The 24,304-nt window shown below is 43.5% G+C and overlaps 1 protein-coding gene and 1 pseudogene across 1 annotated transcript; one reads left to right on the forward strand and one right to left on the reverse strand.

The window, feature by feature from the left end:
* The window catches only part of LOC139789242 (uncharacterized), a 132,006-nt pseudogene that overhangs the window by 34,460 nt on the left and 73,242 nt on the right, over positions 1–24,304 (reverse strand).
* On the forward strand, positions 16,264–22,572 carry LOC139789124 (endogenous retrovirus group K member 9 Gag polyprotein-like). The gene is made up of 2 exons (XM_071729656.1): positions 16,264–16,314; positions 16,470–22,572. Exon 2 carries the CDS (start codon positions 16,874–16,876, stop codon positions 17,972–17,974), a length of 1,101 nt encoding a protein of 366 aa, XP_071585757.1. The 5' UTR covers positions 16,264–16,314; positions 16,470–16,873; the 3' UTR covers positions 17,975–22,572.

Raw genomic sequence — 24,304 nt, forward strand, 5'->3', positions numbered from 1 at the left:
AACAGAAGGTATTTTGATTTCAGTTTCTTCTGTACAGCATTAACTGCTCCCATCTGTTCCCAATCACTTTGCAATGGTGATTTTTAGATTTTTTTTCCTAAAAATCAGATTAAGTATAAAAATTCATTAAAAAGTTTCTACAGGCTGATTCCCCTTAAATATTCACCAATTTTTGCCTCAATGCTGAAGCATCCAGAGGTCACGTGTTATCTCCAGAGTAAACAAAATGTCCAAACCCAGAGGGAAAGTCCAGAGTTACTGTGACCAAGTCCATGATGCAGATATCTTGGGTAATCTGTTGGAGCTTCAGATCCACCTCCATATCCATGTGTGCCTACAGACATGGTCTGCTCCATCCTCCTCAGTGTCATCCTGCCAAACGTCTGCTATCCAGAGGTCTCCAATGCTGAAGAAGGCCCTGGAAACCTACCACAGTGCTTTGTTATTATTAAACATTTGAAAGTCTTTCCTTATGACCTGTGAATCCACAAGTATGTGAGAAAGCTGATTCCCTTTCCCTTCCCAGCAAGGTTTTATTTGAAAAACAAACACATCACCTTTAGCCTTCCTTTAGCTGATCAGCACCCCTTCCATTTGTCCCCAGAGCTCCTCTTTCCTAACAGCTCTTATTTCTCCCTAGAATCTCTTCCATGGTGCCAGCTGAATATGAGCCAGGGTGTGCCCAGGTGGCCAAGAAGGCCACCAGCATCCTGGCGTGTGTCAGCACTGTGTGGGCAGCAGGAGCAGGGCAGGGATTGTCCCCCTGTGCTGGGCACTGGGGAGGCTGCACCTGGAATCCTGGGCTCAGTTCTGGGCCCCTGAGGACAAGAAGGACATTGAGGGGTTGGAGTGTGTCCAGAGAAGGGCAATGGTACTAAACCTAAACCTAAACCTAAACCTAAACCTCCCCTCTTCCAGTTTAAAGCCATCACCCCTTGTCTTATCACTCCAGGACCTTGTCTAAATCCCTTCCCCAACTTTCTTGGAGCCCCTCCAGGCACTGGGAGGTGTTTTAAGACCTTCTCTTCCCTAGGCTGTGTAATGACCAGAAAAAGAAGCACTGGAGGGAGTCAGGAGGTAGCACAGTCCCTTTACCAAAACCTGAAACATTTGCCATTTACACCCATGATTTACAGGCCTTGGACCACCAAATTACAGCTCAGCAGTCTGAGACCCAAGAGAGATCCATGTTACTTGGGCAGTTGGTGGGTCCATCTTCCTCAACCAGTCTTGGACACAGGTAGAAGTCCAACCAGCTCACTACTCTGTCTCTGGATGCTGAAATAAGTATATAAGAGCAGGTCAGGAGATCTTCCCTTTGAAAACATCCTTCCAGGATTCATCAACACACAGTTTGGGAATTTGATGTCACAAGTCCCAAAAGATTTCTTTCCACACTATTTTCATAGAATCACAGAATGGTTTGGGTTTGAAGGGACCTTAAAGATCACCTAGGTCCAACCCCCTGTATGTGTAGGGTCACCTCCCACCTTGGCCCAGGTTGCTCCAAGCCCCAGTTGACTCCTTCTCAGAGCAAAAATACCTTCCAAACACTCACAAAGTCCTGTGGCCATGCGGATGGAGCTCTTATCTCCATCACCAGAGACAAAAGCCTGAAGCAAATGCTGTGAACTAGGAACTCCTTTTGGCTCTTCTCAGATACTTCCCACATGGTCCCAGACATTCTCCTCTTGTGTGTACACTGAAACTAAAATGCTTTGTCATTTTTTCAAGGGGTAGGAAGAGCAGTTAGAACATTTTGGCTGTAGCGCACAGGACAAAGCCCAGTTATCTGTGATGGTAGAGCTGCCAGTATGAAGTGGAGGACCTGACAGGGTAGAAGAGGAGTCAGCTGAATCTAATCTTTTATTCAGATCTTCAAGCCTGACAGCTTTCACCACTTGCCAGCTGGTGACAGATACATTAAAAAAAAAAAAAAAAAAAAATTTAATCTTTTCTTGACATCCTGCATTCTCTAACAAAGGAGCTATTTAAAAAATCAACATGCTCCCTTGGAGAGCTTTAAATAGTTCCTGCCTGTAACTGGCATTGTGCTGTAACCTAATATTAAGTAGTTTTGGGGAGGAATTGTTTAAATTGTTGAGGAAAACCTATGTTTAACTGTTAGAAAGGAAAAGGACACACTGTTATCTGTGGGAGACATGGGGCTGCCATGCAGAAGGATCTGGCCACCCCTGGTTTTCCTGGAGCTGGACAAGTAACCAGAAAAGGTTCCTCTCTCAGGAATGGAGATGGCTGTTATCTTCATTGCACCATATCTTCTCTTTACACAGCTTGAAGATTTTTTATCCTCACCATCCAGGCTGTATCAGGGCTGGAATTTTTTTTAAATTCCCTCTATTCATTAATAGGCTGGGGTTGGGAGTATGACTAAAGAAAAAGATGAGGAAATCTGCTCATTCTCCCCCCCAAAAAGAGATTTCTAACTGGGAGTAGTGAAGAGAATTTGATGTTGTCCTTCCTCAGGGGAATGAAAGCTGGGTAACAGGGTGGGAATTCCCAAATTCCCTTGGCTCTGCTGAGTTCAAGATGTTACCCAGAAGAAGTCACAGTGGAGGCCCAGAAAATTACAACATGATAGCTTTTTAACTCAGTGTTCTCACAGAATGGCTGAGGTTGGAAGGGAGCTCAGAGCTCATCTCCTCCAATCTCCCTTCCATGGGCAGGGACACCTCTCATTCAGACAAGGATGCTCAAAGCCTCATCCAACCTGGCCTTGAACACCTCCCAGGAGAGGGCAGCCACAGCTTCTCTGGGCAATCTGTTCCAGAGTCTCACCACCCTCCTGCTGAGGAATTTCTTCCTCAGATCCAGTCTGAACCTCTTCTCCTTCAGTTTAAAACCATTTCCTCTTGTCCTGTTGCTGGACACTCTTCTGAAAAGTCCCTCTCCAGCCTTCCTGTAGGTTCCCTTCAGGAATTGGAAGGCAGCTCTGAGGTCCCCCTGGAGTCTTCTCTTCTCCAAGCTGAACAATCCCAGCTCCCTCAGCCTCTCCTCACAGCAGAGATTCTTCAGCCTCTGAATCATCTTTGTCACCTTCCTCCTTATCTCAGGCATTTAAGTTAGATCTAAAAAGTCGTCTTCAGCATTGAAATTAGATGGAAAACACTTTCTAGAAGAAACTGCTAGAGATGATGAGTATTTTCCTCTTCTCCAAAGGATGAAGAGATGAAATAACAACCTGTAAGCATCCTTTAACCAATGACTCACTCACCATATCCATATTTTGCATGACATTGTGGAAGGAAGGGTGGGTTTGAAACTGCTCAAAAAGTTCCCACTTGTAGAGCAGCGCGTAGACCAGGTTGGGGTTGTGGTGGTCAAGAAGGAGTTGATGATCTCTAACATCATTCAGATCACTTCCTCGATCACATTCAGGTCTTGAGCCTTTAAGAAAGGAACAAAAGGTTAGAGTGCCCTTTCCCATTGTAAAAAATTAAATAAATTAGGTAATAAAAGAGTGCACGGGTAATAATGACTTAACGGGGCTATGAGCTGGTTAACATCTCAACAGCGAGCAAATTTGGCATGCCTGGATCTGTAAAAAGGTCTGCTTCCTCTTGTAAAAACCCAAATTTGAACTGAAAGGCAATGCAATCAGCCTCATAGCTTGATTCTTTCAGCAGGAGCAAAGCAAAAAGGATTGCCCCCTATTGCAAGACAGACACTGAGGGGCTGGAGCAAGTCCAGATGATGATGAAATAAATACATATAGAAGGGCAACCAAGCTGGGGAAGGGTCTGGAGAACAAGTCCTGTGAGGAGAGGCTGAAGGAATTGGGAATGTTGACTTTGGAGCAAAGGAGGCTGAGAGGAGACCTTATTGCTCTGCACAACTCCCTTCAAGGAGGTTGTAGGGAGGTGGGTGCTGGGCTCTTCTCTCAAGTGCACAATGACAGGACCAGAGGAAATGGGCTGAAGTTGCACCAGGGGAGGTTTAGAGCAGATCTGAGGATGAATTTCCTTCCTGAGAGAGCAGTCAGGTGTAGGAATGGGCTGCCTAGGGAGGTGGTGGAGTCCCCATCCCTGGAGGGATTTGAAAGCTGTAGATGAGGCACTTCAGGACATGCTCCAGTGGGCATGGTGATACAGATATTGATAAATAAACTTTATTTATTTTATAGAGGGGGAGTGTTGGTTGACAGTTGGACATAGTGATCTTAGAGCTCTTCTCCAACCATGACAATTCTCTGATTAAGATATTGTAAGCAGCCCAATTCACTATGGGTTGAAGTCAACTTTGCCTTCCTACTCTAAGTAAAAGCGCTTCAGTATACATTTCATTTACCACATTTATTCAGCCCCTGCTTGGGGAGGAGAGATAGGGAGAGAAAGAGAGAGAAAAAAAAACCCCAGAAAAATAAAGTGCTGCTTGTGACAGAAAAAAGCAGAGACAGAAGGAAAATTGACTGGGTTCCCATCACACCTTGAACATCTGCCATCATTCTCTAGACTTAGCCCTTGTCTTTTCTGTGTGTGCGTGTATATTTTTGGCATTGAATACTTGTAATAAAGGAAGAAAATAAGAAATCTGCTTTTGTAGTGCTCTGTAGCACTCAAGATAAATTCGTGGAGCTTTTCACCTTCTTAATGCCTTTGAGAAAGCACTCCTGATGATTTTGAAACTCCAACTTTCTAAGCTGAGCAAGGCAGCATAAGAACCTTCTGGACTCCCCTCCTTGGGCTGCACATCAGGATATCCCATAGATGGTTGTTCAGCCCAGAGAGATGCCTGTCCTTCCTTGGAACAGGGGAAAAAAAGGCAAATCTACTTTGGTCTTATCATTAGGATTCTCCACCACACTAAAAGATGGGTTGTGAGATTTTACAGATCTGGCAAGAAGGTGAATCAGAGCAAAACAGCTGGAGTTTTTCAGCTCCGTACAAAGACTGAAACCACTGGCATTTGCTTTCACCAGCTCCCTACAAAAAAGTAATTTTCTGAGTTATCATGAGGCACATGAACACTTCCTAACAGGTCTGTAGTTGTGACAGCTTTTTGTTGGGCTGTCAATCAATCTCTACACAGTGGAATTGTTCTCTGTTCTAAAGAACCATCACTTGTCAGACACGTGCTCTTACTAAGGCAGGAGAGAATATGGGAACCTGTCACTACCCTGGTTAGGCTCATCTAAAAAGCAAAATTTGCTACTGCTTTGCTCTGGCTATTTTTACTGGAAAGCAAAGATGCTTTTCTTCTACAGGAAAGCTGGGGCCTGGAGTAATGGGATGAAGGAGAATGGTTTTAAGATGCAAGAGGGGAGATTGAGATGAGATCTGAGGAAGAAATTCTTTGGTGTGAGGGTGCTGAGCCCCTGTCCCAGGTTTCCCAGAGAAGCTGTGGCTGCCCCATCCCTGGCAGTGTCTCAGGTCAGGTTGGATGGGGCTTGGAGCAACCTGGGCTGCTGGGAGGTGTCCCTGCCCATGGCAGAGGGGTTGGAACTGGATGAGCTTTAAGGTCCCTTCCAACCGAAAATATTCCATGATTTTATGATCCCCAACCCTCCTCCTCCATCTCTTCCATGCTGCTGAGGAGCATGGAGAAGGGAGCACCCATCCTCACCCTTAACCACATTCATTTGATTCTCCCCACTGCTTGTCCTCTGCACATCCATAGGAGATTTATATGACAAAAACCTTTGGGAATTCCTCTTTGAAGAACAATATTTGGTGCACACACTACAACAAAATTTTCTTCTGGAATCTGTCCATGGGATCACATTCATCTTGGACAGAACCAATCTTTGCATTCAAAGCAGAGGTGGTTCTGCCTGTAGTTTCCTGGTTAGTGTCCTACAAAATAGCAACCTAGTGAGATGTTGTGCAGTGTGTCTAACACAGAGACAAACCCTGAAACAATGGCTTCAGCTGGAATCTAAAGAAACATCCAGACCTGGCTGATGTGGAGTGGTACATGCTGCTGAACTTGGATTTAATGCAGGATATGGTATATTGTGGGGGTTTTTAAAACCACCATCATCAACGTCATCTTAGGGTCATGCTTGATGGTGGCCTTGGCAGTGCTGGGTTTAATGTTGGACTTGATCTGAAGGGGCTTTTCCAACCAAAAGGATTGTGTGATTTTAACCCAGTGCAGCAGAATGCTGTGTCAGCTGAGCCACTATCTTAAAATACAGAGAATATTACTTGGCAGAAACATTATGATCCAGGATTCAAGTGAGATCTCTCCAGTTACCAGAAAAGTAGCAAGCCACACAATTAATTGCTTTACAAAATCTAAATGCTTTGTAAGAAAACATGTTTACCTTAAAAACTGGGCAGTGCACAGCTAGTTTAAATAGAAAGTGTTGCTAACCGTCTCCAAACATGTTCTTTCAAGAAAAAAGCTGCTACTGGTCAGCTTCAAACAATTAAAAGTTACCAGAAGTCGTTTCTCAGGAATTATATTAAAAGTTTTTAAAAGCTGATGGTCAGAACTAACCACCTGTTGGTTTTTTTTCTTTCTTTTCTTTCAGCTACATCTTTCCAGGTGAAGAACCTGAGACTCAGATGAAGAAACCCAGGAGCTACAGTGAAGATTTTCACACATAACAGAGCAGATAACAGGAATTCAGTCATTTCTAAGAAGAGTAAGCTCCAATCAAAGAAGTAGGACGGAAGCCCAGCCTTGCATATATGTTATCCCAAGAGACAAATGCTCCTATAATCAGTGATGAAAGCATTTGTAAAGACTTACCAGTTTTCAAAAAAAAAAAAAAAAACCAAACCAGGAAAAAACAAGCAGAAAGCCAAGGATGGTGTTTGGATGAGACAATGGAGCAACACTGCAAACAAACTGGATGATCTTTAAGGTCCCTGACAACTCAAACAATTCTATGAAGGTTATATATATATATTTTTTAACTGAATTGGCTGTTATATGATGTTGGGGAGTGAGATAGGAAAGTTTCAATCCATTAAACAGGACAGTTAAAGGGACAGTTCCAAATAATGGAGTTTTCCTATTGCTTGAAGTTGACAAATTCAGAAACTGAAAAGTATGAGAGTATTTCTTTATAAAACAGGGCTCATAGAATGGCAACACTAATACATACCAGCTTTCCCCTTCTTTTTTTTTGTTTTGTATTTTTTATGCCCACAGAAATAATTCTACCTATCATTAAAAGAAATGTGGAAGCTAAAGCCTGGTACCAATTTTTGAGACTAGATGAGAAGTGTCCCTGCCCATGGTAGGGAGGTTGGAGTAGATGACCTCTAATGTCCCTTCCAACCTAAGCCATCCTATGATCTTTTGATAATCCTAGGTAATCACCTCATAGCTCCTTGTCAGGATTAAACATGGCATGCTTTTTGCAAAGATTTTCATTTTTAAGGCAAAAAGCCAGATGTTTGGCCAGATTCCAGTTGCACAAGGACCAATGTAGGCAATGAGAGCCACAAGTGATGCAAATGCAGTTCTGCGTAGCCTGGGTTTATTTATTTATTTTTTTTTTTAAGAAAAAGGAACAAACAAGTGATAATGCCAGAGAAAACAAGCCAAGAGGATGCAGAGGAAAACATTATGAGCACAGGAATGGGAACATTATCTGGAGACAAATAATTGGAGTTTGATAAACACTAACAAGGGACACACAAATGTGCAAAGCCAAGGCAAACTACAGGCAGATCTGGGTGTCCCCAGCTGTGGCCATCCCAGAATACTCTTCCTTTTCTTACTGCAATAGAATTAATAATTACCCTGACATCCTCCTGGGCAATTCCAGATGGTTCAATAGTGCTGGAAAGACACTGATGTGAAATACCTATGAAAATTATATGGATTATAAAAAATCAGCATAGCCAAGCAGCCAAAACACCAAACCTTGGGTGTGTGCTCATAGTTTGGTTCCTTACAGACATATTTACTCAAAAAAAGATAAAGCAGTTGTATCACTGGCAGTGGAGGATGCAAGACCTCAGTGCTGCCAAAAACCTGCTCAATTTATGTGATCCATCTTCTCTTTTCTCACTGAAAAAATTCCAAGGGTTCATCCTTTGAATTTAATTTGACCTAAAATTAATTTTTATTTTTATGATAACAGAGACCTGCTTAAAAAAGTTCTGTTCTGAATGAAAGCAAAGCTCCGGCCTCCAATTTTTTAGGAGAAAAAGGGCATGACCATGTGGCAACTTTGCTTAATTAGCCTTCATGGCTTCTAATGTCCAATACAAAAAAAGAGAAAATTATTCTACTTTCTGCTTTCTTTCTTCCTATTGCTTGTGGAAAATAATAGTAATTTGCAAACCACAATTTCAGTCACTTGTGATGTTATGAAGAGAGGTTTACAAGCAAGAGTGGATATGAAGCTGTCTCTCAGGATGAAACAAACTATTCAGAGACAGAAACACATTTGTTAAAGACTTCTTTCTGGTAGTCTCCCTGAAGTTATTTCCTCCATAATTGCAACCTGAGGTCTCAGCAGATCCATAGTCACTTCAGCTGCCACATGAGAAGTGTCCTTACCACAGAGCTCCTGTCCCCAAGCTGGCTCTGAGCTGCGCAGAGGCTTGGCTAATTTTTTCATAGAATCATAGAATGGTTTGGTTGGAAAAGACCTTCAAAACCACCCAGTCCAAGTCTTAACCCCGCACTGCCAGGGCCACCACTGCCCCGTAGCCCTCAACACCACATCCCCTCCAGGGATGGGGACTCCACCCCTGCCCTGGGCAGCCTGGCCCAGGCCCTGACAACCTTTTCCAGGGAGAAATTGTTCCCAAGCTCCAATCTCAACCTCTCCTGGCACAACTTGAGGCCGTTCCTCTTGTCCCATACTTTGTTCCTTGGGAGCAGAGCCCAACCCCCCCTGGCTCCACCCTCCTCTCGGGGTTGCAGAGAGCCCTCAGCCTCCTTTGTTCCAGGATCAACACCCCCAGGTCCCTCAGCTGCTCCTGGGCAGACTTCTGCTCCAGACCCTTCCCCAGCTCTATTTCCCTTCTCTGGAGGGGCTCCAACCCCTCAATGTCCTTCTTGTCCTCAGGGACCCAGAACTGAGCCCAGGATTCCAGGTGCAGCCTCCCCAGTGCCCAGCACAGGGGGACAATCCCTGCCCTGCTCCTGCTGCCCACACAGTGCTGACACACGCCAGGATGCTGGTGGCCTTCTTGGCCACCTGGGCACACCCTGGCTCATATTCAGATGAATCAACCAACACCCCCAGGTCCTTTCCCTCTGTGCACTTTCCAGCCCCAAGCCTGGGGTTGGTGTGACCCAAATGCAGGACCCAACACTTGGCCTGGTTGAACTTCAATGGGCCTCAGCCCATGGATCCAGCCTGGCCAGCTCCCTCTGCACCTCTCCCACCTCCAACCTGGGCCAGGATCTCAGCACCTTCATTGTAAAACACTACTTTAAGTCCCTCACCTCTTGTTCTGACTCTACAGGCCCTCCTAAAAAGTTGGTCCTCATAATAGGTAAACCCTTTGAAAACATCATAAAGTGGTTTGACTTGTTCTCCTCTTACCTTACCACTTAGTCAAAATTAGTCACTGCCAGTAGCAGCATCATTTATTCCACTCAGATGGACCTGAAAAACCTTCAGAACCAAGTTCTGAAGGACCTACTCTCTCTTGTTGAATAAAGTGCAAATAGGGAGCAGATGAGAAACAGCCTTTTGAGACTTGAGAGCAGGCAACCCAACTAAATGGAGTAACTGTTAGATTAAATGTTGTTTTTACTACATTCCATCTTATTTTTCAAATGCATTCCCCTGGACACTGTAGCAATTCTGATAAAGCCAGAAGATAATGACCACTGCTCTGCTTCCTGCCAAATTATGGGGAAGCACACAGCAGCTGTAGCCTGAACACCAAAAAAAAGAAGTTTTAACAGAGATTTGGAAAACCCAGATTTTTTCATACAATGCTCCAGCTTGTGCCCATTGCCCCTCATCCTGTCACTGGGAACTGCTGAGAAGAGTCCAGCTCCATCCTCCTTGCACTCACCTTTTAGGTATTTGTAGATATTGATAAGGTCTCCCCTCAGCCTTCCCTTCTCCAGGTTAAAGAGTCCCAGCTCTCTCAGCCTTTCCTCACCAGAGATGCTCCAATCACATTTGTCACCCTCCTCTGGACTCTCTCCAGTAGATCCCTGTCTCCCTTGAACTGGGGAGCCCAGACCTGATGCAGGATTCCAGCTGTGACCACACCAGAGCAGAGCAGAGTAGAGGAGGAAAATGACCTCCCCTGACCTACAACCACACTCTTCTTCATGCAGCCCAGGATTCCATTGGCCTTCCTGGCAGCAAGGGCACACTGCTGGCTCAGGAATAATTTGCTCTCCATTAGGACCCCCAGATCTTTCTCCTCTAAACTGCTTTCCAGCAGGTCCACCACTAACCTCCACTGGTGGCTTGGGGTTCTTCCTCCCCAGGTGCTGGATTGGGTATATATATATATATAAAATAATTTTGGTTGAAAAGGACCTTTAGGATCTTCAAGTCCACCCCTTAACCCAGGACTGCCAAGGCCGCCACTGACCCATGGCCCTCAGTACCACATCTACAGGCTTTTGAAAGCCCTCCAGGGATGCCATCTACATCCAGAGCTCATTGCATTCATATTCTTTATATTTTTTTCCTCTTTTGGATTGCCAGCATTTCTTTTGACACCTTCAATGACACAGAACCAGCAGATTTTGGACAGGGGGTTAAAGGATGGCTCTTCATACACTCACAAGAAGACATCTGAAAATATGAGAAGCTTAACCCAACACTACATTACTTCTGTCACTGACAAAATATCTTCACCAGCAAAAAGCTGGTCAAGTGACAGCCCTCTACCTGGAATAATTGAAGATAGCAGCACAGGTTATTTTTAGAATTTTTCCTAAATACATTTAAGCTCCATCTGGATAGAATAATGAATTTCTTTAACAGGCAAAATTTAGAACTTAGAAAAAAATTTGATGTAAATTATAACAATTCTTTCTATATAGCTAGAAATCATAGAATAGTTTGGTTTGGAAGGGACCTTCAAGCTCATCCAGTTCCAAGCCCCTGTCCATGGGCAGGGACACCTCCCACCAGCCCAGATTGCTCCAAGCCCCATCCAACCTGACCTGAGACACTGCCAGGGATGGGGCAGCCACAGCTTCTCTGGGAAACCTGGGACAGGGGCTCAGCACCCTCACACCAAAGAATTTCTTCCTCATGTCCAACCTAAATCTCCCTTCTTCAAGTTTTAAACCATTAAATTCTGTGATGCAGAATCACTTTGGTTGGAAAAGCCCTTCAAGATGGTAAGAGTCCAACCATTAACCTAATGAGGATCCTTAAGGTCCCTTCCAACCCAATCCATACTGTGATTCTGTATGATTCTATGAAATTACAGAACTGCTGCCTCTTTCTGGGTTCTGGATCAATCAACTGCAGAACCTTGATGGGTCCATGTCTTCAGAAGATACCAATTTGCCCCATACCTGCAGGAATTCCCAAAGGATCACTGGAAATTGTTTTCAATCAGGTTTTTTTTGTTTTGTTTTTTGTTTTTTGGGGGGAAGCATTTTAGCCCAGTTTTTCAAAATAAATTATTTGAACTCTAGGATTTCAATATCCTGAACTACAAAACAACTGAAGAAGTGCAAGGGGACAAGGAACAGTAAGATGCTCAGCTATGAAGAGCTTTGGGTTTGGTTTGCCATTTGTGTTATTTTATGTTTTGTTGTCCTTTGGTTTTTTTTGGTTTCATTTTTTGGTCCTTTTAAAGACAATTTCAGCCATGACATCATTCCTCCAGGTTTCTCTCTTTTGGTGTTAGTAGTTGCTGAGCTGTGAAAGATTTTGAGAAATCTCTGGAGATCTCAGGATGCCCCACTTCTGGTTTGAAGCCCCAGCTAAAAGCTGATGTTTGATAAATAATCAAGGAGTGGAGAGTCACTGGAGCCCAGGGCACCTCTTAAGGACTGCTTAGCTTGCTCCAGCACTTTGTTGTGTTTTTTAAACAGCAAAGAAAATAAACTGAAAGAGGAAAAAAAAAGGAAATTAATTAAAAGAATTAATTAAAATAACATCCTGAAATACTTAACACACTCCAGTCCAAAGAGGTTTCAATAAACTTGTCTAAAGATCATTTCTAGATGCACAAGAGTTATAGAATTGACTTATTTCTTTAACATCTGGGTGAAGCAACAGACTGGTTTGGGTTGGAAGGGACCCTAAAGCTCATCCATTTCCAACCCCTTTCCATGTGCAGGGACACCTCCCACCAGCCCAGGTTGCTCTAAGCCCCATCCAACCTGACCTGAGACACTGCCAGGGATGGGGCAGCCACAGCTTCTCTGGGAAACCTGTTTCTTTTCCCTTTGTCCATATAATATCCTTAAGTCCAGCTGGTAACATCTGTAATGCCTTTTTTACCTGAAGATCAAAATTTAACCCTCCTGGCAAGTAAACTACTGGGAAAACCAGTAGGTTTATTTTAGCCCTGCCAAGGTTGGACTACAAAACATGGATAAAAACAGCGTTTTGCTAAATATCTGAAGTGTTTTATAAAATTTGAAGGGGATGGTCAAAGATGGAGCTCCTTCAGGATACTGAGGAGCCTTTTCCTACTGGGAGCTGTGGTGATTTTGGTCGCTCGTGTTTGTACTTCCAGAGAGGGAGACAAAAGCTGGGTAGTCACTGCTCCAAAGGATTTTCCTTCTTTAAAGCCTTCCAGATGAGCTGTTCTGGAGCTGCCATCTTCCTGCAATGATGAGTAGTTTAAAGTGCCCATTTTATATTTCTGAAAATGTTCTGTAGATGCTAGAGGCCTTGATGTGCACATACTTGGGATACTCACAAGTCCTTGCTCTATATTGGCCTAATTATTTTTCCTTTTTCATGTGTAGTTTGTTTGGGTTTTTAGAGGTGTGGAAGAAGAAGGAGAATATCAGTGAACTCCTCAAATTTAGGATGCATTTTTAGGAAGGGCAGCTTGGCTGGTGATAAGGATGTACAGGCAATGAAGCAGAGAAAAACCCCTGGTGTTAATTTGAACAGATGAAGGAATGGGCATGGGTGCTTTTGAGGGGCTGTAGCTGCTAAAAAGGAAGGAATAAAGAAAATACTGAGAAAAAACAAATGACTAATGGGAATTAAGAAGATGCTGTGGGTTGGCTTCTCAGGATGTTGGTGTAGCACAGGTACTAAGCTGGGCAGGGGCAGTCTGGGCCTTCCTCGAGTCAAATTAGCTTTGTGAATCTTTGATTGTGTGATATATGATGTTAATGAATTTGTATTCCTAACTAGTAAATTCAGAATTAAACTAAGAAGAAAGTGAATATGGGGCTAGACAAAGCAATTGAGACCTATAATTTTCCACAAAAACAGTGTAAGCAACACAAGACCTTAATGAGACTAACTTCTGTCTCGGCGATAATTGAAGTGTGGGTCTTGTTCTTAAAACAAGGCACTGCCAAGGCTAACTAGGCACCAAAGAATGCAAACATCTGCACAGAGACAACATAAAAATGCCACAACCAGCAGATAAGGGAAAAATTATGGCTAGGGTCTAATTTTGCTCTGTAACAAGATAATGAAGTCGGCGAAAACAAGAAAGGTAAAGGGTTCAAGTTTGAGGAAGACTTCTTACTTCATCCAAAGACTCCCTAACGACCCCCGGGTATCTCCCTAAGAGAGGACTCCGCCTGGACTCCACCCAGACTCCGCCTATCATGAATATTGTAATAACATGATGTAATCCCTATGAATATATATGTAAACCCACCCCTTTTGTAATATTCATAGAATTGTAATCAATATAAGGTAATTCTAGAGTTTTAGAAGCGTGCGTGTGAGCGGAGCGGAGACTCCCCATGCACCCAGCGCTGTTTTGCTCACTGCAATTTCAATCTTATTAATTAAATTAAACCATTAACAGAATATTGAGTCTCGGTCATTTTTAACAATTTGGGGGCTCGTCCGGGATCCCTCTCAGTGTTTGCACTGAGGTCCGGATTTGGGGGGCGTCCCACTGATCATCGGTGGCTCCTTTCCGGGCCTCCGGCTCACTGACAGGATCCTGAATCCGAAATTGCAATAAGCAAAAATTTAATTTTTTTGGTGATGAGCTCTTTTGTGGACTGCAGTGTGTTTTGCCCGTAATTCTGCGCTCGAAGATCCGAACAAAGACGACAGGGTCGTAAGTATTAAAGGTGTATTCCGTTCGGTTGGGTGGGATTCGGTTGCTTGTGTGTGTGTGAGAGTGTGACTGAGACGTAACCTGGTTCCGAAGCGATTGTGGAGGTCTTCTAACCGCCGTTCCAATCTCCCACGAGGGACTTGGCCGATGAAGGACCGAAGTGATTCCTATAGGATTCTTGGGTGGGTGATAAGGTATTTAAGCCACCTACAAGACACTCTTATTGAAGCAGCCAAGGGCGAGAGGATTGCCACTAGTAAAATCCTCATATTATGGGACAGAGTTTGAAGAGTTCTAGTCAGGTACCAGATATTCCTCCAGAGAGTCCTTTAGGTCTTATGATTAAATATTGAGATAGTAAGGGAAAAAAGAAGAGGAAAAACTAAAGTGAAAGTAATGCAATATTGCATGACAATTTGGCCAAAACCATTTTCACAGGAAGAAAGTGACTATGCATACTTATGGATCCAGAATTCTACTTTACCTACAGTGCCCCTCCTCACATTAAAACCTAGGGAGGAGGAGAATGAAAAGAAAAGCAAAGATAAAGAAAAATGAGAACCTTTGGACTGTCTGCCTCCTCCACATTTGCATAATCCGAGGTCGTTTGCTCCGCTGGCACCAGCAATACCTCTGTCACCTTCTCTGTCGATGAAAGGTGAGCAGCTGATTGAGAGAGGCAGCACGAGACTGCTTTAAGGTACCCCTTAAGGGAAGTACCACTTGGTGCGAATCAATGAGGATTAGGATTTGTGACAGTTCCCCTTAACACAAGTGATGTTAGAAGTTTTAAAAAGGATATGGGAAAGCTTGCCCAGACATTAGGAAAAAGCTGGAGAAATTGGAAGACTGGCCCGATAGGGTTTGGAAGAGTTGTTGAAGGAGAGGCAGAGTAAAATTTATTAGGCAGAGATTTGATCATGAAGTTAAACATAAATATCCAAAGTGATGGAGAAAAGTTACAAGTTAATTTATGTACTCTGACAGAAATGGATGAAGAAATAATTGATCCCTCAGTATGATATACATGGGGAGAGATTGGGAAGATAGATATGGATCCAATAGAAGTTCAGATAACGGATCCACATAACCCAATCAGGATTAAACAATATCCTATTTCAATGGAGGGGCGGAAAGGGTTAAAGCCTATTGTAGATAGGCTTTTAGAACAAGGGACTTTGAAACCTCGCATGTCCCCGCATAATACACCAATTCTGCCTGTAAAGAAATAACATACCAGATGGTGCAGGATTTAAGGGCAGTAAATCAGAGGGTCATCACTGAATTTCCAGCCTTATACTTTACTAAGCCACATTTCTCCCAAATATATTTGGTACAGCGTAATAGATTTAAAAGATGCATTTTGGGCTTGCCCTTTACATGAAAAGTCTAGAGATTATTTTGCTTTCAAGTGGGAGGATCCATCGACAGGGAGAAGACAGCAGTTAAGGTGGACTGTGTTACTGCAGGGATTTATAGAGTCACCTAATTTATTCAGGCAGGCTTTGGAGAAGCTGTTACAGGATTTTGAAATGTCCGAGAATGTGAGGTTGTTACAATATGTGGATGATCTATTAATAGCTGGGGAAACTGAAAGAGAAACACGGGAAGTTACTATCAGATTATTAAACTTTTGGGGGAAAAAAGGACTAAAAGTGTCAAAGTCAAAATTGCAATTTTTGGAGCAAGAAGTAAAGTATTTAGGACATTGGCTAAGCAAAGGTTAAAAGAAACTGGATCCTGATAGGGTGTAGGTACAAAGGTAATATGCACAGACAGTACAAAATACTTGATGGAGACAAACTATCTCTCATACAAACCGTGGAATAAACATAGTCCCGAGCTATGCTAGATAAGCACGGGACTTCCTGATTATGCAGCCTCCTGATTGTGAGATTGTCTTGAAGGGATTAGCAGCATAGATAAGGTGTGATTTGAAAAAGGTATATAACTGCATGTAAGGATACAAATAAACGGATTTTAGTTTGCATCAAACTGTTGTCCCCGTCCTTGCTGCGGCAAATGGTGACCCCGACGTGATTTCGGGAAGAGTCTGCTGAAGAAGCAGTCGGCCGCAGGTCTCCGAGAACTTCGAATTTGAGGCTGAAAGAAGCCTGGGGCTGAAAGAAGCCTGGAAAAGGGTGGCCACCCGTCTGCACCTCCTCGCGATTGGCAGGTGAGCTCGGAGAAACGTAGTCATGGGTAATCAAAGTTCCCATGAAGAAAAGGACGTTTATAGACTAATGAGAGAACTGTTGCTTAAGCAGCAGAAAGAAATATCGGACCATGAACTTAAGCTCATTTTAAAATGGGTCCGCGATAAATTCCCAGGTATTACTGCTGTTACTATCTTTGAATCTGAACTGTGGGATAAAGCGGGAGTCCGTTTATGGGACCTGAGTAAGCGAGGGGATCAGGAAGCGGTCAAACTCCTTTTTCCCTGGCGAACAGTATTTGAAGGGGTTAAAGAGCGGGAATCGGAAGGAGCAGGAACTCCTTCTGCCGCTTCTGCCGCTCCCAGCGCCCCTCCGTTACCAGAGGGAAGAGCGCAGAAAGACTCTCCCCCTGTCAGAACTGTAGCCAAGGTAACCAGACCGGATTCACCGAGCGACGATCCGTTCGAGCCCGATCCTTTCGATCCGGGACAAGAACCAGATCTGTTTCCCGATGATCACAATCCATATGCGGTGTGGGCTGCTATTAAAAAGCAAGCTTTAGATGCGGGAGAAATTGACATGGCTATAGCTATCAGTGTGCCCCCACGCCCTGCACAGCGACGGTACGAAAAAAATAATCCTTTTGTCGCTCCCGTAATATATCCAGCGAGGGGAGACCCCCAATGGTCGGCTCTCAATTTTTCCGTCACTAAAGAGCTACGCAGGGTAGCTGCGGAAAACGGACTCGGATCTCATTATTTCGCGGGGTTGCTGGAGTCGGTCTGTGAAGGTCATGTCTTTACGCCATATGATTTAAAAACCTTAGCCCGCTTGCTGTTAAACCCCTCACAATATGCGCTCTGGGAGTCTAACTGGAAGCACGGGGTGGAAAAACTAACTCAGCGGTGTGCGGCAGGGGATAATCCAGCGCTGCAGGCTTTAACAGTAGACCACCTCATGGGGGCTGGGCAGTTTACCGATCCTGCAGCCCAGGCACGAGAAATTCCAAGAAATTCCCTGCTAGATACCACCCAGGAAGCTAAAAGAGCTTTTTTAAAAATTCCAGATGCTAGCAAACCTCAAAAAGCTTTTACAAGCATAATACAAGGACCGAAAGAGCCCTATATGGAATTCATATCTAAATTGCAGCAAGCACTGGAAAAGCAGATAGATAATGTTGATGCCAGAAACATTCTGCTACTTAAATTGGCTGTGGAAAATGCTAATGCCGATTGCAAACGGCTCCTTAAGTCTCTGCCAAGATCCGACCCTACCCTGGTGGAAATGATGCAAGCTTGCAACTGCTTCGGTACCCCCGATTATAAATACGAGACAACGGCGGCTGCCTTTGCCTCGATGCAGGGGCCGGGACACAAATTTAAAAATGCCCCAGTATGTTATGGGTGTGGCCAAGTCGGTCATCTGAAAAAGAACTGTCAAAACAAAAAAAATCTGCAAAATATCCCCATGTGCAGCAAATGCAAAAAGGGTCGGCACTTGATAAGCCACTGCCATTCCAAATTCGATAACCAGGGGCAACCGCTGCAGCCGCAGGGAAACTTATCGCACGCCGCGCGCAGACACAAATTCCTCTGTCGTTTCAAACCCCATCGGCTCAGCAGTTTTTTCAAGCACACCCGATGCAGCAATATCCAGCGCTCAATACGCCACAGCAAATGACTTCGCTCTTACAAGAGCAACAGCAGGGAGCGTCGGACTGGATTTATCAACCCGGTTCACAGTGACTCTTGCCGACCCCTCCGTGCATCTGATCGAAACTCTGTTTCAAGGGCCGCTTCCGTCCGGGACTATGGGTCTTATTGTGGGACGGTCGTCAACTACTTTTAGTGGTCTTTTTGTTTTACCAGGAGTTATCGACAACGATGCGTTAGAAATAAAAATAATGGCTTGGACGCCTTCACCACCCTGCACGATACCCGCTAAAAGCAAAATAGCGCAATTGTTGTTGTTACCCTTGAATATTGAATTTTTCCCCTCAGATGCCACGCGGCAGGGTGCTTTCGGATCTACAGGCTGCCCGCAAATCTACTGGACACATGCGATCTCAAAGGACAGACCATTGAAACAATGTAAACTTAAAAAAGGGTGTCATCAAGTTGTGTTAACAGGTCTTATTGATACAGGTGCCGATGTTACCGTCATATCCCAAGCTAAGTGGCCATGCCAGTGGAAATGAACTCGCACTGCACAGCCATTAGCAGGAATAGGGGGAATTGGTAACAGTTATCAGAGTGAAGATATTATTCAAATCATTGGTCCAGAGAACAGGGTAGCTAGTGTTCGACCCTTTGTATTGCCTGTGCCGTTGAATCTGTGGGGAAGGGATGTTCTGTCACAATGGGGATTGCATTTAGAAACGGTTTTTTAGCGAGGGTCACTGATGAAGGGCGTGAAATTCCACAATTAACCTGGAAAACACAGGATCCAGTGTGGGTGAACCAGTGGCCCTTATCAGAAGAAAAACTTAGCGCCCTAGAACAATTGATACAAATCCAATTGAAAAAAGGACATGTAGTTCCGACTTTCAGTCCGTGGAATACTCCTGTTTTTGTAATTAAGAAAAAATCAGGGGGTTGGCGATTATTGCAAGATTTACGAAAAGTTAATGCTGTTATGGAGCCAATGGGAGCGTTACAACCAGGTCTCCCGTCACCAACAGTGATCCCGCGGGAATGGAATTTGATTGTTATTGATCTGAAAGATTGCTTTTTTGATATTCCTTTACATCCTGATGATGCACCTAAATTTGCCTTTTCTGTGCCTAGCATTAATATGGGAGCACCTCTCAAACGCTACCATTGGACGGTTTTACCTCAAGGCATGAAAAATAGCCCCACAATTTGCCAATGGTATGTGGCCAAAATACTGGCCCCCATACGTCTTGAATTTCCAACTGTAGTATTGTACCATTATATGGATGACCTGTTAATTGCTGCTGCCACTGAGGGTGAGTTACAAAAAGCAATAGAATCTGTGTTAACTGCCATCGATCAGGCAGGCTTGAAAGTTTCACCAGAAAAAATTCAAAAGCAGGCTCCCTGGAATTATCTGGGGTGGAAAATTACCAATCATTCCATAATTCCGCAAATGCTATCTATTACTACTCAGGTAGCCACACTGCACGATGCTCAAAAACTTTTGGGATCTATTAATTGGTTGCGACCCCTTCTGGGTATTTCAAATTCCGAATTGGCTCCCCTATTTGATCTTCTTAAAGGAGACGCAGACTTACTGGCACCCAGACACTTAACACCCTCTGCGGAATCAGCTTTACAAAGTGTTTGCAAAGCCATCGCACAGAGGCAAGCCTCTCGATGGGACCCTGATCTACTCTTTCAATTAATAATTTTAGAGGATGGTGTAAAATATTGTGGCATGATTTTTCAGTGGGACACTATGCTTACAGATCCATTGTTGATTTTAGAGTGGATTTTCCTGCCCAATCAGTCCTCTAAAACTATCTTACAGAGGCCAGAGATGTTTTCTCAAATCATTATGAAAGCCAGAGAGCGACTGTTAACTCTTTCCGGCAAATCTTTTTCTACAATTTATGTTCCTGTTACTGAATTGTATCTTTCTTTTCTTCTACAGAATTCGCTTCCTTTTCAGATTGCGGTACAGGACTTCACGGGACAATTTTCAAATCATTTCCCTCCGCATAAACTTTTTCGCTTGTCCTTTTCTCTTGCAGAAGTTCCAAAGAGAAGTGAAGTTCCTTTACAGGCAATTACTGTGTTTACAGATGGTTCAGGTGCCTCTCATAAAGCTGTGATTGTATGGAGGAATCCTGAAACCAAAGATTGGCAGTCTGATGTCACCTTCCACCCAGGTTCTCCTCAGCTTGTTGAATTAGCTGCTGTAACAAGAGCCTTTTCTCTTTTCAGTAATCAACCCTTTAATATTGTCACGGACTCGGCTTATGTAGCAGGTATTGTTCTCCGAGCAGAAGCTTCAGCGCTCAGGGACATTTCCAATTTGCAACTGTATATTCTGCTCAGAGCACTAATTGATCTCATCAACAAACGGCAACACGCCTTCTTCATTATGCATATCAGGTCTCACACCGCCCTCCCAGGTTTTGTAGCCGAAGGAAACAAAGCGGCTGACCTGCTAACTATGTCGGTGCTCCCCCTTCCTAATCACTTCGAGCAGGCTCGCCTAAGCCACATGTTCTTCCATACAAACGCTAAAGGGCTCCGCAGACAATTTGGTCTGACTTCACAGCAGGCGGCTGATATCTTATCTGCTTGCCCTGACTGTCAGCAATTTACATTTCAGCCTTTAGCAGGAGGAGTTAACCCTAGAGGGCTCCAAAGCCTTGAACTGTGGCAAAGTGATATTACTCATTTTTCCGAATTTGGTCGTCTTAAGTACATACACTCTTCCATTGATACCTTCTCCAGAGCTATTTATGCATCATGCCATACAGGAGAAAAGGCCAGAGACGCCAAAAAACACTTTTTAAAAGCATTTGCCTCTCTAGGAGTTCCTCAAACAGTTAAAACAGACAATGGCCCTGCCTATTCTTCTCAACTTTTGAAGACCTTTTTTGCGGAATGGGGAATTAAACATGTGACAGGTATCCCCCATTCTCCGACAGGTCAATCAATTATTGAACGTTCCCATCAGTCCCTTAAGGCACTTTTACTAAAACAAAAAGGAGGAGCTGGTGGACTGATAAGCACACCAGAAGACAGATTGCAAAAAGCTATATATACTTTCAATTTCTTGAATTGCTTTTCTGACAATACCCCGCCAATCACAAAACATTTTGCAAGTAACCATCTTTTTAAATTCCAGGAAAGACCCCCTGTGTTAGTACGGGATTTGGAGTCCGGGAAAGTTGAAGGCCCATTTCCTTTAATCACGTGGGGCAGGGGCTACGCTTGTATTTCAACAGAGGCAGGACCTAAGTGGTATCCGGCAAAGAATATCCGCCCATATCGAGAAGGACCGCCGAAGGAACAGAAGTAGCACAGATCTCTCAGCACACGCAAAATGCTATACAAATGGCTTTGTATGTTGCAATTGTTTGTATGTTGCTATGCTGTATTAGAAATCTCACCAAGGCGAAACATGTGGGTAACGTGGGCAAATGAAACTGGTACCACTGATTTCTGCATTGCAATGGCCTCCGCTACAGATCCTTTTCGTACCTGCCTAATTGGTATCCCAGGCTTTAATGATTCTCTGTTTGCTGATTTTTCAATTGGATCTTGCAAAGCAAGCCCTTCACTTGGAAATTGTTCAGCAGAACTGATTTTGGGGCTGAAAAAGTCCCTCCCCTGGGATCCACAAGAATTAAATCTATTGGGGTCCCAGGCAGTCGGCAACGTATCAGGAAACTGGACACCTACTTGCATAGTTTTTTGGTCCTAAGTATGCTGCTAGGGCATACCCTGATACCTGGCCGGACATCAGTCCTACATCTGAAGAATATAGACTGGGATCCAGATATTGTGGGTACAATGGGTCGGAGCGAATGCCGGTAATAGGGACAACACATAACCCCAAAGCTAACATTAAACTTATTTGGGTTAATGAAACTGCTAAGGCTTTGCCCCCCGGGGTATTTCTGATCTGCGGTGATAGGGCCTGGCAAGGCATCCCCCTTAATGTTGTAGGTGGACCTTGCTATTTAGGCTCGTTAACCCTTTTTGCTCCTCGCTATGCTGAATTAAGGCAGCTTGTAAACCCTATATATAGTGCTCGTAACGCAAGTATTGGCCTCACACCACGGTGTGATGATAATGTTAGGCTTTTAAGTGTAGCTGCTAGAACTGCTTTAGCTCTTTTTATTCCTGGCGCTGCCGCAGGAAACGCGCTTACTAACCTCGCTAGATTAGCATGTTGGGCTGAAAAGCAAGCAAATGTTACTACTGAGATTTTAGATAACCTTTTAATGGATCAAAATAGTTTGCGACACGCTTTATTGCAAAATCGCGCTGCTATAGATTTTTTATTGCTAGCCCAGGGTCATGGCTGTCAGGAGTTTGAAGGCATGTGCTGTATGAATCTTTCTGATCATAGTGAAAGCATCCACGCCAGCATCACGCAGTTGAAGCAACACACACAGAAGATTCAGCAAGGAATAAACCCTCTCGGCGATGCTTTCACAACCTGGCTTCATGATATGGGACTTAAAGGATGGCTTTTACCTTTAGTTAAAACTCTTTGTTATGCTGGGATTGTTATTCTGATTTTGCTTTTGTTATTGCCTTGTCTTTTTCAATGTATCCAGGGAATGCTTAATAGAACTGTTTCTAAGGTTTTTCTGGTGCAACAGAAGGGGGGAGATGTAGGTACAAAGGTAATATGCACAGACAGTACAAAATACTTGATGGAGACAAACTATCTCTCATACAAACCGTGGAATAAACATAGTCCCGAGCTATGCTAGATAAGCACGGGACTTCCTGATTATGCAGCCTCCTGATTGTGAGATTGTCTTGAAGGGATTAGCAGCATAGATAAGGTGTGATTTGAAAAAGGTATATAACTGCATGTAAGGATACAAATAAACGGATTTTAGTTTGCATCAAACTGTTGTCCCCGTCCTTGCTGCGGCAATAGGGTATCAGGAATACTTGCTCTAAGACTCCCAGAAACTAAAAAGGAAATTAGATAATTACTGGGGTTACTAGGATATTGCAGACCATGGATTGAGGGTTATAGTGAAAAGGTAAAATTTTTGTATGAGAAGTTGACAAATGAGGAAATTGGGTGGTCGGAAAAAGACGATCAGAAATTAGAGGAAATAAAAAGAACATTAATACAAGCTCCAGTATTGAGCCTCCCCAACCTGGAAAAATATTTTTCTTATTTGTCAACGTATCAAATCAGACAGCTTATAGGGTGCTTACTCAAGATTGGGCAGAAAAAAAAACAAAAACAAAAAAACCCTGTAGGATACTGCTCAAAGTCATTAGACCCCGGGAGTAGGGGATGGCCAGCCTGTTTACAGGCTCTGGTGGCAACTGCATTACTTATAGAAGAAGCACGCAAAGTTACCTTTAGTGCACCACTGAAAGCATACACCCCCCATAATGTTAGAGGTGTTTTACAGCAGAAGGTGGAAAAGTGGCTGACAGATAGCCGGCTCCTGAAATATGAAACCATATTGATAGACTCTCCTAATTTGGAACTTAAAACAACTTCATCACCAAGTCCTGCACAATTTCTGTTTGGGGAACCATCAGAGAAATTACAGCATGATTGCCTACAAGTAATAGAAACCCAAATGAAAGTGAGATCTGATTTAAGTGATACTGAACTGGGGAAGGGAAAAAAATTATTTGTATACAGATCCTCCCGAGTAGTAGAAGGGAAAAGAAAATCCGGATATACAGTATATTATTTTATATTTTGATTGTGAGGAAAAATTAGCCATTACTCATAGACATTGCACAAATTTACAAAAATAACAGGCTTTATGATTTAAGCAAATGACAAAGATTTATTTTAGGGAAAGGAAATAATAACGACACCTTTAAAAGAAAAAAAAAAAAAAAAGGGGGAACAAGTTTACAAGAGGAGAAAATTTACACAAATTAGTCACTCTGGGGAGAGAATTGTTAAGAAAAGGAAAGAAAAACAAGAGAGCAATTAAGTTTTATCACTGTCCACAGGCCCTGGCCTCTGGCTGGAGAGGGGGGGGTACAGTGGCAAGAGAGAAAGGGGGGGGAGAGAGAGAGAGCTGCGCCTTCCCCTTTTCTCTTGGACTTTTTATACAGCAAAAAGGAGTTCTTTTTTTTGGTTTTTTTGTTTTTTGTTTTTTGGTTTTTTTTTCATAAATCACGGGCACACAGACTTGCTAAAGATGACACACAGATTTTGCCATCCCAGGAACTTCTCCTTTATTTATTATTATCTTTCAGTCTTTGTTACCTTGCTAAATTTATTATCTTTGTCTTGATTATGTACTGGGAGGCGACCTGATTAGCAGTCCTATCTTTAGGTGCATGATACAAAACAGAAGCTAGTTAAGCT

Source organism: Heliangelus exortis, chromosome W, assembly GCF_036169615.1.
Source record: "Heliangelus exortis chromosome W, bHelExo1.hap1, whole genome shotgun sequence".
NCBI lineage: Eukaryota > Metazoa > Chordata > Aves > Apodiformes > Trochilidae > Heliangelus > Heliangelus exortis.